At 39.6% G+C, this 14,490-nt stretch overlaps 1 protein-coding gene across 1 annotated transcript; it reads left to right on the forward strand.

Moving 5' to 3' along the window:
• The first annotated feature begins 1,493 nt into the window (after positions 1-1,493).
• LOC131242675 (metal transporter Nramp6.2-like) lies at positions 1,494-13,247 on the forward strand. Its single transcript, XM_058241470.1, has 13 exons — positions 1,494-1,775; positions 1,860-1,938; positions 2,309-2,349; positions 2,627-2,705; positions 2,821-2,925; positions 3,027-3,136; positions 9,488-9,669; positions 9,773-9,842; positions 9,950-10,123; positions 10,464-10,568; positions 10,650-10,781; positions 11,071-11,166; positions 12,488-13,247. The coding sequence occupies exons 1-13, from the start codon at positions 1,626-1,628 to the stop codon at positions 12,827-12,829; spliced, it is 1,665 nt and encodes a 554-aa protein (XP_058097453.1). The 5' UTR covers positions 1,494-1,625; the 3' UTR covers positions 12,830-13,247.
• The last annotated feature ends 1,243 nt before the right edge of the window (positions 13,248-14,490 follow it).

Consider the following 14,490-nt stretch of genomic DNA (forward strand, 5'->3'; position numbering starts at 1 on the left):
CATCCATTTTTATGGATCATTTTATGGTTTGATCCCAAAAATAAGAGGGATATAAATCTCAGGTGGACCACACCACATGAAAACAATAGTGATAGGATATCCACCATTAAAATCCTCCTAAGGCTCACTATACTATTTATTTGACATTCAATATGTTGATTAGGTCATACAAGCCCAGATGAAGAGAAAAAACAAAGATCAGCTTGATCCAAAACTTTTATGCCCCCCAAAATGTTTTTAATGGTTGACCTTCATTCAACACTGTTTCATGTAATGTGATCCACTTGAAATTTGGATATAACTCAGTTTTGGACTCATACCGTAAAATGATACCTAAAAATAGATGGACGGCATGGATGAAACACATACATCATGGTGGGGCCCACATAGCAACGACCACCAGCCCCAAATCCGTTTCCGCAGACCAGAATGATTGTTTTGACAGGTGATCTTCTCGGTGGGACCTACCGGTTGAGTAATACCGATGTCCTACAAAAGTAGATATTGGCGGGAAAGATGGTCCGGTACAACAAGTGGCTGTACGTACGTTTGCAAGTAGGTGATAAATCGGAAACGGATTGGCTACTATCCTGCCACTAGCCCGGCTGGTGGTCGGTACTCTGTGGGCCCCACATGATGTATGTGTTTCATCCATGCCGTTCATACATTTTTGCAGATCATTTTAGGGCTTGATCCAAAAATTAGAGGGATATTAATCTCAGGTGGACTACAACACAGGAAAACAATAGTGATTGGATATCCACCATTAAAATCCTTCTAAGGCCCACTGTACTGTTTATTTGACATCCAATCTGTTGATTAGGTCATACAGACCTAGATGAAAGGAAAAAAAAAGATCAGATTGATCCAAAACTTTCATGTGCCCCAAAAACGTTTTAATGGTCTACGTTCATTTAGCACTTTTTCATATAATGTGGTCTCCTTGAGACTTGGATATATCTCATTTTTGGTTTCAAACACTAAAATGATCTAGAAAAATAGATGGACGGAATGGATGAAACAAATACATCATGGTGGGGCCCACAGAGCACGGTCCAACAGCCACTGGCTGGTGTCGAGGGGTAGCCAATCCGTTTCCTGATAAATCCTGAGAACAAAAAAAAAAAATTTGCAAGAGGGACCGCAGTTGAGGTAAGGAGTCGCTACCAAGCTCCAAATATATTGGCGTGTCAATAATATATTTTGAGAATGACTCAAATCCAAGAGGCTGGACTATAAGTTATGGTCCACCTGCAAGATCTAACCCGTCCAGTAGGTTGGACCCATCACGAGGCTGACGTGGCTGATTTTTGCACTGGGAGATACTCGGAGTGGGGTCAAAGTATTGGAAGGGTTGGATGTCACATGCACGGAATAGGTTGAAAGTTATGAGCTAGATGGTTTATAACTAGTGCTTCAACCGTTTTTGAGTAGAGACCACCATGTTTTATTAATTTAATATGATAGAAAGATGAAGGCTCGCTGTCTCATAGTAAGAATGGGAGAGATGGCTAGCAAAGGTGAGATGTGGGAACGCTACGATTACATTCTCTGCATGCTCTTTCTATAAATAGAAGGGGGCATGAAGGGTTGGATTTTGTGAAGGGAGAGAGACAGAGAAAGAGATGGCAAGTCAGCAACAACAACATCATGAGCAAGCTATTAGCAGGGACCCTCCATCATGGAGAGGTAGCAATCGTATTGCTTCCATTGAATTAGATATGACAACAACAAGTGCAATATCTCATCATGAACAAGAGGATCCCAAGCATCAGGTTCTCTCTCTCTCTCTCTCTCTCTCTCTCTCTCTCTCTCTCTCTCCCTCCTCTTACTTTCTGCATGCTTGTTTTCATCGTCAGAAACCCGGATGGAGAAAGTTCCTCTCCTATGTAGGCCCAGGCTTTCTAGTGTCCATCGCATATCTGGACCCCGGCAATTGTAAGTCTCTCTCTCCATACACACAAAACGACGCATGGGCCCATTGTTATGTTTTCATGGCATCCGGTCCGTCCATCATGTGAAACTCCTAATGTTCTCCTTAAATCCTAAAAATTAGATCAATCTAAAACTTATATTGGTCATATTTAAGGGAACAGTTGGAATGCATATGCATGCCATTAAAACCTTCCAAATTGTTTTTGGGGGCTCACTGTATTTTATATGCCATCCAATCCATTCATAAGATGGGCCCAACTTGGATGAATGGTCATCCAACTGAATGTAGATTATAAGATCGCCTTCGCCCATCACCAGCCATCACTCTCTCTCTCTCTACTAACAAGAAGTTTTTCTTGGAATGATAATACAGTGGAAACGGATATGCAGGCCGGTGCTAGTTATCAGTATGAGGTAAAATAACAACAAATTAATGCATTAAAAGATAGACAGGAGGAGCAAAAACGTGTTAGGAACAGACATTTACACCCAACCTGATTGATCTGCACACACCCATTTCCAATTTGGTAATCCAAACGGTACAAGATCCACCATTTAATTTCCAAAATGGAAACTGTGTGTGTACTCAAATAAAAAAGGTGGTGGAAATTATATATATGTGTGTGTGTATTCCATGCATGCAATCATGTACTTGAGATAAACTAACAAAAACCCAAAATGGTATTAACAGCTTTTGTGGGTGATTCTCATCGGATTGATCTTCGCCCTTATAATTCAATCACTGGCAGCCAATCTCGGCGTATCTACTGGTGCGAAAAACGGACCATTTAACTGAATTTTTATATTTACCCAAACAAGCTAAAATTTTTTTATATTTACCCAAACAAGCTAAAACAAGATTCAATTCAATTGTAATTTCTGCAGGGAATCATCTCGCCGAGCTTTGTAAGGCAGAGTACCCCAAGTACGTGAAATATTGCCTGTGGTTGCTGGCAGAGGTAGCTGTCATTGCTGCTGACATACCTGAAGGTTTGAAAATCATCTGAAAGAAGTGAATTGAATGAATTATCTTCTTCTAATGAGTTTTGAATTGCTGATATATATCTCTTGTTTTTTGTGGTGTTTGGCAGTGATAGGAACGGCGTTTGCTCTGAATATACTCTTTCATATTCCTGTTTGGGGAGGAGTTTTGATAACTGGATTGAGTACACTGCTGCTTCTTGGGTTGCAGAGATATGGGGTAATTTGCAACTAAAAAAATATTAACATTTCTTATAGGGGTTTCAAAAGAAAAGAAAAAAAATTGCATGAGGGGGTTTCTTGCAAAATTCCAACGTCATGTTGCAGACACCTACTGAGTCTCTGATTGCTGAGTTCAGCTATTGCGTGCAACCTGCGGTAAATGCCAGCGCACTTTTGGAGTGCACTTGCCTCCGGGACGCGGATTTCCTGCAAAAGGTTTCGCAGGAAGTTCCTGCTCAAGGATGCTGGTTGGAACCCATAGAGATTTTTTTTGAGAAATCCACACCGTACATCCGTTTTTCGAGATCATTTTAGGACATCATACTAAAAATGAGGTGGATACAAAACTCAAGTGGGTCATACGAGAGAAAACAGTGTATATTCAGTGAGTACCGTTGAAAATTTTGTTTCAGGCCAATTTTTTTCGTGTTTTCACTTCCTCCAAGTGGGAATGACCTTATAAACGGTTTGGATGGCATATAAACATTAAGGTGGAGCCTAGGAAGGTTTCAACGGTAGGCATTTTTTTTTCCCAATTTTCTCTCTCGTGTGACCGACTTGAGTTTTGGATCACCTCATTTTTTGTTACTTATCCTAAACTAAGCAATGGGTAAAAAGGATGGACGGAGTGGATTTATCACAAACATCGCGGTGGGGCCCACCCAGCATCCCTGCGCAGGAACTTGTTGCAAAAGGCTTTGGCAGGAAATCTGCGTTCGAGAGATGTATGTGGCTTAAATCCACACTGTCCAACCATTTCAAAGCTCCTTTTAGGATATGATACTAAAAATGAAGCTGACTCAAATCTTAAGTGGACCATACCACAGGGAAACGGTTATGATTGAATCATCACCATTAAAAACTTCATGGATTCTATCGGAATGTTTATTTTCCATCCAACCTGATGATAAGGTTACAAACACCTAGACGAAGAGACCACACAAATATGATCTTGATCTAAATCTCTCGCGGGCCACAAGAAGTTTTTAATGGCCAATCACTACTGTTTCATTTACTACGGTCCATCTGTGATTCTGGAACTTCTTCATTTTTTGGATCGTCCTCTAGAATGAGCTTACGGATTGACGGCATGGATATTGTCACATATATCACAGTGGGCCCCATAGTCAGAGGTCCCACCCACCTCAGTGGATCTGGGTCTCACCTAATCCACTCCGGGATACGGGACTCTTACGTAGCATTGGAGCCGTTCATCAGGCGGTCCTCACTTTCTAGATTACATTAATAGAAAAAGGGGCTGACCTGATCATCTGGTGGGCCACGTATTGTACGAATTTGGACAATGGGTCAATTTTTCTAACCCATTCATTTGTTTAAAAGAGGTGTGGCCTACCTGGTGATAATATTCGCCTATTTTTTAGGCAGTGGGGATTTTCTAATCAAGCCGGCTTGCTTTATTCTTGTTTTTAATCGGCAGCATACAGATAAATACTACAGGACGAATATCATCAACTGCTCACATTCAGTGAGGAAAGGTTTATTTAATATGGTTAAGATAATCAGCTCCGTTTAATCAATGGCTAAGATAATTAAATCAAGATCAGGCTAATCAAAGACGGGACCCGCAGGATCACCAGTTAAGGTGGTCTCGAGCTTCCAGATAGAGTACAGCACACGTGGCACATGTATACGGGCAAGGCTTCGGTGGATCCCTGACGTGGGGCCCACCTTGATGTTTGTTCCTTACATCCAAGCCGCTCATCTGTTCGGACAGCTCATTTTACGGCATGGTCTAAAAAATGAAGCGGATCTAAATCTTAGATGGACCACCCAACAGAAATAGTGGTGATTGAATACCCATCATTAAAAGCTCTTCATGTGGCCACCAGAATCTTTAGTTACCATCCAACCTGTTGATAAGATCGGATCACACAAATATCAGTTTGATCCAAAACTTTTGTGTCCCACAAGAAGTTTTTAATAGTCAATCATGTGGTGTGGTCCACCTGAACGTTGGATCTGATTCATTTTTGGGATGATAATCTAAAATTTTCTTTCAAAACAGATGGACAGAGTGGATTTAAGTAATGTACATCAATGTGGGCCCCAGAGACAGGGATCCTTCCAAGCATCTGATGTTCTAAAGTAGGCATCTTGCGGGTTCGCCTTTAATTAGCCACGACCCAATACTTCCTTCATTAAACTATAACCGTTTATTAGATGGACCTTTCTTTGATTCGATTATAACCACATGTTAGATGGACCTTTTCCTTAGTGAATGGGAGCCGTCCAGATAGGGTCATCCAACCATTGCGATTTTCGGGCCAATGCCCGTTCACTATTAAATATCGTTCTAAAACTCGATGGCTAGCTCAGCTTGGAATTCAACCGAGTCAAGACTCAACTCAGCTACAATACAGACCGAATTGCCCTGAAAGCCTATATGGTAATAGACTAGGAGTTCGACTCAGCTGAGTCGGTGACTCGGCCACTTGTCTAACAACCAAGATCAAGCTACAAGCATATCTCTTTCACCGATTATAATATTTAAAGTATACGTAACTATTTAAAACATTTATTACTAATTTTTTTATTTTTTAAAAAAATTTAGTTATTAAATATCGGGTGGAGTGAAGGGTCGAGTAAAATTGGACGTTGATTGCCTGCGACCCGGTCCAAAGCTAGGTGGGGCCCACCGTGATGTTTGTGATTGGGAACGGATTGGCTACTCCCCCTGCCACCAGCCCCGTGGCTGATGGTCGGTGCTCTGTGGGCCCCACCATGATGTATGTGCTTCATCCATTCCGTTCATTCATTTTTACAGATCATTTTAGGTCTTGATACAAAAAATGATAAGAATATAAATCTCAGGTGGACCACACCATACGAAAACAATCGTGATTGGATATCCACCATTAAAATCCTCCTAAGGCCCACTGTACTGTTTATTTAACATCCAATATGTTGATTAATTCATACAGACCCAGATGAAGGGGAAAAACAAAGATCAGCTTGATCCAAAACTTTTATGCCCCAAAAAGTTTTTAATGATCGAAATTCATTCGACACTGTTTCCTGTAATGTGGTTCTATTGAGATTGGGATATACCTCATTTTTTCTCTCATTCAATAAAATGATCTAGAAAAATAGATGGACGGCATGGATGAGACACATACATCATGGTGGGGCCCACAGAGCACCGACCACCAGCCATTGGCTGGTGGCAGGGGGAGTAGCCAATCCGTTTCCTTTGTGATGATGATTTTGATACCGGTACATCAGTGCCACATATTGGGGTATGGTTCGTGGTGATGATCCATCCGGTCTTGGGTCCTCGTAATTTACCAGCCTACACGTGGAGGTATGGTTGGAAGATCGGGACCATATATCTGGTAACTGTAGTTTTTCTATAATGGTCCATCCACGATGAAACCCACCAGATGGACGATCTAGATTCACTGAGGGCCCGTTTGGCCGGTCGGATTGGAAGGGATTGGATGGTATTGGAAGGGATTGGAAGTCAAATCCTGGGATTGGCCTGGCGTGCCAAACAGAGTCGGTGATCTGATCCCAATCCAGGTATCTCAAGACAATCTGCTGACAACACCATCATTACATCTAAATCCCACCAAATCCATCCTAATCCGTCAAATTTGCCTGGGACGTGTTTGGTTCGAGAGATTAGAAGGGATGAGAAAGTTTAATAACGGGATTGGCCGGGCGCGCCAAACAGACTGGATATAGAAATCCAGGGATATAACAATCCCATGGATCTCCAGACAATCCACTGCAACACCATTATTACCTAGAAATCCAAGCCATCCACCCTAATACCATTCAAACCCTTCCAATCCACCCGGCCAAATGGGCCCTGAGTGCATCTGAACCGCGATCGCGACTTGGCTGCGACCTGCGAACTAGTGTTGTTGGTGGGACTCAGATCATAGGGCCCACCTTGATGTATTGATTGTATATCCACACCGTCCATATGTTTTTTCATCTTATTGTACGGCACTGTCCCAAAAATGAAGCAGATAGAAATTTCCGATGGACCACACCACAGGAAAGAGTGGTTATTGACCATTAAAAACCTTTCGTGGTCCACCTGAAATTTTCGTCTTTTTCATTTTTGAGACATGCCCTAAAATAATTTAGAAAAATAGATGGACGGCGTGGATATACAATGCATGCACATCGAAGAAGACCTACGGCTACGATTGGGTCGCACCCACATTTCTTGTTCCAGGTCCCAGCCAAGTCGCAATCCGCGACCTTCATTGTCAGAAATGTCTTCACATCACTATATTGACTTAGCCGTAGGAGAAGAATTTTTTTTTCCTTTTATATTTAAGGGTTATTTAGAGATAACTACTTGTGTTTTGGTCAATATTCAAAAATCGGCTTGCTTTTAAATTATTTAAAGTAATAAGCATACCTTTGAAAAAAGATGCTGAGATAACCGTTTATTTGGCTTTAATTAACGACGGATAGAAAGACACCATTAAATCATGTAAAATATAATTTTACCCTTACAGGTACTTGTTTTTACAAATTTACCCACGTGGTTTAGGAATAGTATGAGAAAGAGTTTATAAGGCCTATGTTATGTATCCAATTGATTCAAACCAACTATCCATTTTGTATGTTTATTTTAGACCATGAACCAAAAATTGAGATAAATATAAATTGCAAGTGGGCTCTACAAAGGTTTCAATGGTAGGTAATCTTAGAGCTGTAAAATAAATTTACCTAGTGTAGTTCACTTGAGTATTGGATCTACCTCAATTTCAAAGTCATATCCTGAAATGATATGGAAAATTGGATGGACAGTATTGATTTTTTACAAACACTATGGTGGGCCTCACCAAGCTTACCTTACTGCACATAGGGCCCATCATGATGTTTGGGAGAAATCCACTATGTCCATCCGTTTTGGCAGATCATGTTAAAACATGAGACCAAAAATCAGGCAATTCTGAAACTTAAGTGGGCCACATGAATGAAAATAATAGAAAAAGGGATGCCCAATGTTCAAAACTTCTTTGGCTTGATCATGATGTTTATATGCAATCTAAACAATTCATAAAGTTACGCGGCTATTCATAAGGTCATTACCACTGAGATGAATTGAAAGAATAAAAATATAATTAGCCTGATCCAAATATTTTGCTACTCTACAAATGTTTCAATGGTGACATACAATCTCCACTATTTTCTGTTGTGTGGCCTACTTCAGCTTTGGATCTGCCTCATTTTTTGGGCTCATGCCATACAATGATTTGGCAAAACATATGAACGGGGTAAATTTCTCACAAACACTATAGTGGGCGCCACCTAGCTTGGGATCCTTGAACATTAACTCCCACGCCACATACCGTTACATGTTTTAAATAAAGGGTATTTTAGTCTTTTCTAAAATTTGATTTTGAACTGTATGCAGTCGGCATATAACACCATATCATTAAATCAATAATGGAGCAAAAGAATAGGTGGATCACTTTAAATATTTTAAAATTAGGCAATTTTGCGAATATACCAAAAGATAGGTGGGTATTTATAAATGACCATTTATTGAAGTAGAATAAATACAATATTTATACAGTTCTAAATTAAAGACTGGGATCCTAATTTCCTGTGATAGTGTACCACCATTTTAGAAATGTTTGAAGTCGTCCACCTACAAATGGCAATCTTACATAAAGCTGGACATTGCTGACCTGATTTTGGATGGAACACAACCCAAAATACACTGACCAGATGCTAAAAACTACCTGATTTCCTGGTTGAGTTTGGATCACTCCCTATTTTACTTTTAATCATTCATTTGTTAGAAACCATTGGATTGTTAGGATTTTGTGATCACTGTGATTTTCAAGCTATCCTCCTTCCAAAATGTGCCTCCCAATTGTGTGTGGATATTATAATGGGTAGAAGATGGATTCTCATCAAAGAAATCATTTGATTTAAGAACCAAGGATTAAGATAGGAATTCAATGTTAAACAACCACTCTCTCTAAAATCTAGAGCCATCAGAATATGACCGCATTGGAGCATACTATGACCATGTCGGATAATATATATATATATATATATATATATATATATATATATATATATATATATATATATATATATATATATATATTTCGGTGGCATATTTGTTACTTTCAGAATTCGAACACTTGATTTTCTTCTCTAATACCATATTAAATAACTACTTTCTCTGAAAGCTCGAGCCATCAAAGGATGGCTAATCAATATATATTAAGGGAGCTTTAACACTAACATTCAATACTAATTAAAATTCCCACATTCAACCATTCATTGTATACTTTCCCTTAGTGTTTAGCAATCTTAATCATGTAATTACTTCCCCTTCTTGTTGCAGATTCGGAAATTAGAGCTCTTGATAACAATTCTAGTATTCATCATGGCTGGGTGTTTTTTTGGGGAAATGGCTTATGTAAAGCCCCCTGCATCCGAGGTGTTGAAGGGGATGTTCGTACCAAAGCTCAATGGTAGTGGGGCGACTGGAGCTGCTATTGCTCTTCTGGGTGCCCTCGTCATGCCGTAAGGAACACTAATCTATCAGTAATTATTTATTTTAGTAATATAACACAGCATCATATACATGGGATTTAATATTAATTATTTAATCTTTGCTTGTTGGCAGTCATAATCTTTTCTTGCATTCTGCTCTCGTCCTCTCAAGAAAGATACCTCAATCAGTTCAAGGAATCAATGTAAGCAATGGGGAGATTTGAATTGAAAGAAAAAATGAATTTTGAATATAGTTTAAAGAAAATTGAGATTGAAAGCTGTGTTTTTGTTTTGTGTATTTCTATTCTAGAGGGCATGCAGGTACTTCCTTATAGAGAGTGCTTTTGCTCTCTTCATAGCATTTCTTATCAATGTGGCCATCGTCTCTGTTTCTGGCGCCGTATGTTCTGCGGAAAATCTCTCTCAAGATAACTCTGATAAGTGTAATAACCTCACTCTGAATTCCGCATCCTTCTTACTCAAGGTAAGGCAACACATACATCATGTCGCAATTTCTCAAATTCATAATATAACAAAAAGAATCAAAGTAGGATGGTGTCATCTTAGATCACAATAACAACAAATTACAACCGAACTCGTTGCATTTCTATTCATTTCAAGTCGAACTTGTAATGATAGCTATTACAATTTGGAGAGGCTAGATCCTTGTTATAGATGGACTAGATCTACATTACTTTGATGATTTACTCTTTATCGAATTGAATTATTACACTTGTATTCAATTCACATCCAAAAGCATGCTTTGGAAATTAAATTATAAACGTTTCATCTTCCACACTTCTAATTAATTATACTCAATACAGAATGTGTTAGGCAAATCAAGCTCCACGATATATGCGATTGCGCTATTTGCTTCAGGGCAAAGTTCAACAATTACCGGAACTTATGCGGGCCAATATATCATGCAAGTAAGGAAAATCAATATCGATTTTGGTATTATTTGATTGTCGTTTTACTAGTCTTCGCTCTAATTTTTTCCAAATAAGCAGGGCTTCTTGGATCTCAAGATGAAAAAATGGACAAGGAACCTTATGACCCGGTGCATTGCGATTACTCCTAGCTTGGTTGTTTCCATCATCAGTGGCCCGTCTGGCGCCGCCAAACTCATCATCATAGCCTCGGTATCATGTTACAGCCCATGTGTTTAAGGATGACTAACCATATAAATATCAATTTGGTTGGACAATCATATTCATCCAAGTAAGAGGCTTCAATGAAAAGATAAAAAATTGAAATGAACAAAGTTCCATGTTCATGGGGAACAATTGGGTGGTTGTGATTGTCTCATCAGCGTATTTTTTCTGCATCGAACCATCAACAATATGCCACATTTGGTGGAAGTCTTAAGTTGTTTGTCTACTTATTATATATTTATTGTCATTCATTTGTGTTATTTTATGTATGTGGCAGATGATACTATCATTTGAGCTTCCATTTGCACTTATCCCTCTTCTCAAGTTCAGCAGCAGCAAAACAAAGATGGGACCCCACAAGAACTCAATCTATGTATGTTTTACTTACTACTCTTCTCTCTAATGATGATGATATAAAATTATATCTAACGGCCTGTTTTGAATTAGAATATTCTTTTTTTCGAGTAGGCCCTCCTTAGCGGTCCTAAAAAAATCTTAGCATTAGAGGACTGTGGCTATAAGCTATGTGAAATCCTTGGTGAGTGAAAATCATGCAGTCCAATTGTTTGATTTGGGTATTATTTTTCATGAAAATGTTAAAAGTTCAACGGTTAAATAGTGAGAGTTGTCCTTTATACCTGGTAGCCATAGAAATCTACATTTGGCATGCTTTTTTAAGAAGATATCAATCTCCATATTTTTTAGGAAAAGCCTTTTTTTTCCCCCTCGAACAGAGGACAAGTAGATTTTCATGGAACTCGATTTCTTTTCCAAGGTGTTCCACTTTTTAAAACATCCCAAGTGTGAAAAGAGACTGCCCTTGCCCCCCAGACTGTTCATTTGTAAGATATCGCCATTGATCAGCCACATGAAAGAATCCCACTCATTTAAAAAAATAATAATAATAAAATAAAATCCAACCATCACTGCAACGGTCCAAAAATGCACACCTGATTAGTGAGAATTTCACCATGCCGGTTTCTTGGATCTGCTTGAGGAGCCTTGCTAGCATAAGCTCTTAGCTTCTTCTTTTTCTTTTTTTTTTTGTCAAGAAACTACAAGTTTGGTGGGCCTCACATTAGCATGACCCTTCGTTTTATTGAAAACTGGCGTCCAAGAGCAATGCATTTTGTATGGTTGCATTGGGAGGATTGACTTTCTTTAAAAGATTGAGAGAGAGAGAGAGAGAGAGAGAGAGAGAGAGAGAGAGAGAGAGAGAGTTCTGCAATGGATCCGATGGCATCAGAATAGTAAAGCGTTGACATTTTGCATTAATCATGCCTGGATCCATTCATGATCCGACTACATGGTCAGCTAGTCCCGACCATCCTTCTAGTGGGCCTAACCATGGACGGCGACTGTACAAATCTCACATTATTGGAAAATCCCAGCACTTCAAAATTTCTCATCCAATACAGACCTCTGACCAATTTCTATTCGAACTATATATCCATGTGATTTTCCTCATTCACCTTCTACAATATAATCCATCAGGTGTACAGTCCAGATCATTTGATCATGCAACCACAAGGACCCCATGTTGTTCAGCCAAGCAGTGGAAATGAATGGCCCTTGGGACATATGTCTTACTCACTCAATGGTTGCTGAAGTGGGACAGCTGCAGTTTTGGTGGCCCACCTGTTGTTGTGTGTTCAGACCCTTACATGTTCTAACTTGATCATTTTCAACTGCAGATCATCGTGATTTCATGGCTACTTGGAGCAGGCATCATCGGTATCAACATATACTATCTCAGCACGGGTTTTGTAGGCTGGCTCATCCATAACGATCTGCCTAAGGTGGCCAATGTTTTCGTCGGCATCATCGTCTTCCCTCTCATGGCCATCTACATCTTATTTGTCATCTACTTAACCTTTAGAAAGGATAGAGCAGTTACGTTCATAGATACGGCCAAGATCAGCGATACGGATCAGGCGCAAATGGAAAAAGGTGTCAACGATGCTAGCAATATTGATCATGGAATGGATGATGTACCTTATAGAGAGGACCTGGCCCACATCCCACTTCCACAATAAAAATGCGACCACTCTTCCACGTGGGGCACAGAAGGATCAAGGGAAGATATGGGCTTGTTTTAAGAGGATTCTGAGGACGAAATTGCCATCTTTTGCAATGTTTGTACTGACTAGTTATGGGTCAATGTAAAATAACAGTCCCTTGTTTGTGATCAAGGCAAGGTATATATAGATTTTTCTTTTTTTCTTTTTAGAACCATGGGCTATAGTTACATGCATACATGTCAAATGATCACACATACATGTCGACTTGGACATTTATCGAACCATCAGATCATCAGCTGTATATTGATCTTCATGGTCTGGCCCACTTCTTTCATGTCTTGTATGTCCTGCAAAAGTTGAATGTAGTGGGAAGGTGGGGTTGTATGTGGAAAGTTCAGATGCACCACCCTTATGTAATCTTCTTCTTCTTCTTCTTCTCTCTCTCTCTCTCTCTCTCTCTCTCTCTCTCTCTGTATGTGTCTATATATATATATATAATGGCTCCTAAAAGTATATGCTGGGTGGACCCTACTTATTAGGGGAGCATGAAGCCTGAATTTTAGCCCAAGATTTTGGGGTGGAAAGGGGCTAGTTTGGGCTAGGCCTAGCTTGGCCCGGCCTGCATTATAAAGCCCAAGGCTTGAGCTGGAATGGGCCTACCACAGTGGACCCAAATATTTTATTGGCCTGGGCTTGATTTGAGTAACCTGGCATAATTCATTCATTTATCATGTGGTGCGAATGTTTTTAATTCATCCATTTATCATGTGGTCCACACATGCACAAGGAAATATACATTTAGAATAAATGGAACCAATAGTCTGCATGCCAGATGACCATACTGTCTAACAAAGATCAACAGTCCTTATTGGATGGATGTTAAGGCTGAATGGTTCAATTCAAATGACACTGAAGATAAATGGTCTGATCGGATTTATATCAAAGATTATCGTTCTGATTTGGCCAAATTGAAGATCAATGAACTAACTAGGCTAAATCAAATCATTATAACCAGTCCCAAAATTGGGTCTGCCCAGCCATAAGGTGGAATGCAATTGCATTATAACCATCCGAATTTTCCTTACATTTGGAGAGTTTTAGGCTATGGCAAATAAATGTTAGGGTCCATAGGGTCCACCAGATGATTGACCCAGATCTAGCACACATCTCATTGAAACGTTTTGAATTAGCTAAGTGGTGGGCTATGAAATTTTGCACTCTCCCTGATTAAGGGATGGAAGTCAGGAGTTGATAAAGATATAGACTTCATAGGGTCGAAATTGCAAGAAACAATGTTCAGGTGACACCTTTTTTATAACCCTGCTTTGCAACCCTAAACCCATTTTAAAAATGTTTATGAAGTGAGGGCAGTAACACGGATGGCCAACATAACCACTGAAACAGTATCTTGAAACCCACACCTCAATATTCTCGGCAGGGGGCTGGAATCCTCAGAGAATAATCCATATATTAAGTTTAAAAAGCAGTGTTTGGAAGCACTGCTAACTGCAAGAAATATAGTTCAATGACGAGAATGAACAAATGGCAGTTACCTTGCTCGGAATCTGATTTCCATCACGTTGGACCTGAATGGCATGCGATTGTATTTTGAGCTCAAACCAGATCACACGGACCGGAAGAAACTGGTTACAGTGGTCCAATCCAGGTTTTAAAAC

Source organism: Magnolia sinica, chromosome 4, assembly GCF_029962835.1.
Source record: "Magnolia sinica isolate HGM2019 chromosome 4, MsV1, whole genome shotgun sequence".
In the NCBI taxonomy this organism is placed as follows: Eukaryota; Viridiplantae; Streptophyta; class Magnoliopsida; order Magnoliales; family Magnoliaceae; genus Magnolia; species Magnolia sinica.

Coding starts and splice junctions, on each gene's coding strand:
- LOC131242675 (XM_058241470.1), top strand. CDS start 1,626: ATGGCAAGTCAGCAACAACAACATCATGAGCAAGCTATTAGCAGGGAC. Junction 2,926..3,026: donor TGCTGCTGACATACCTGAAG/GTTTGAAAATCA, acceptor GGTGTTTGGCAG/TGATAGGAACGGCGTTTGCT. Junction 3,137..9,487: donor TTGGGTTGCAGAGATATGGG/GTAATTTGCAAC, acceptor TTCTTGTTGCAG/ATTCGGAAATTAGAGCTCTT.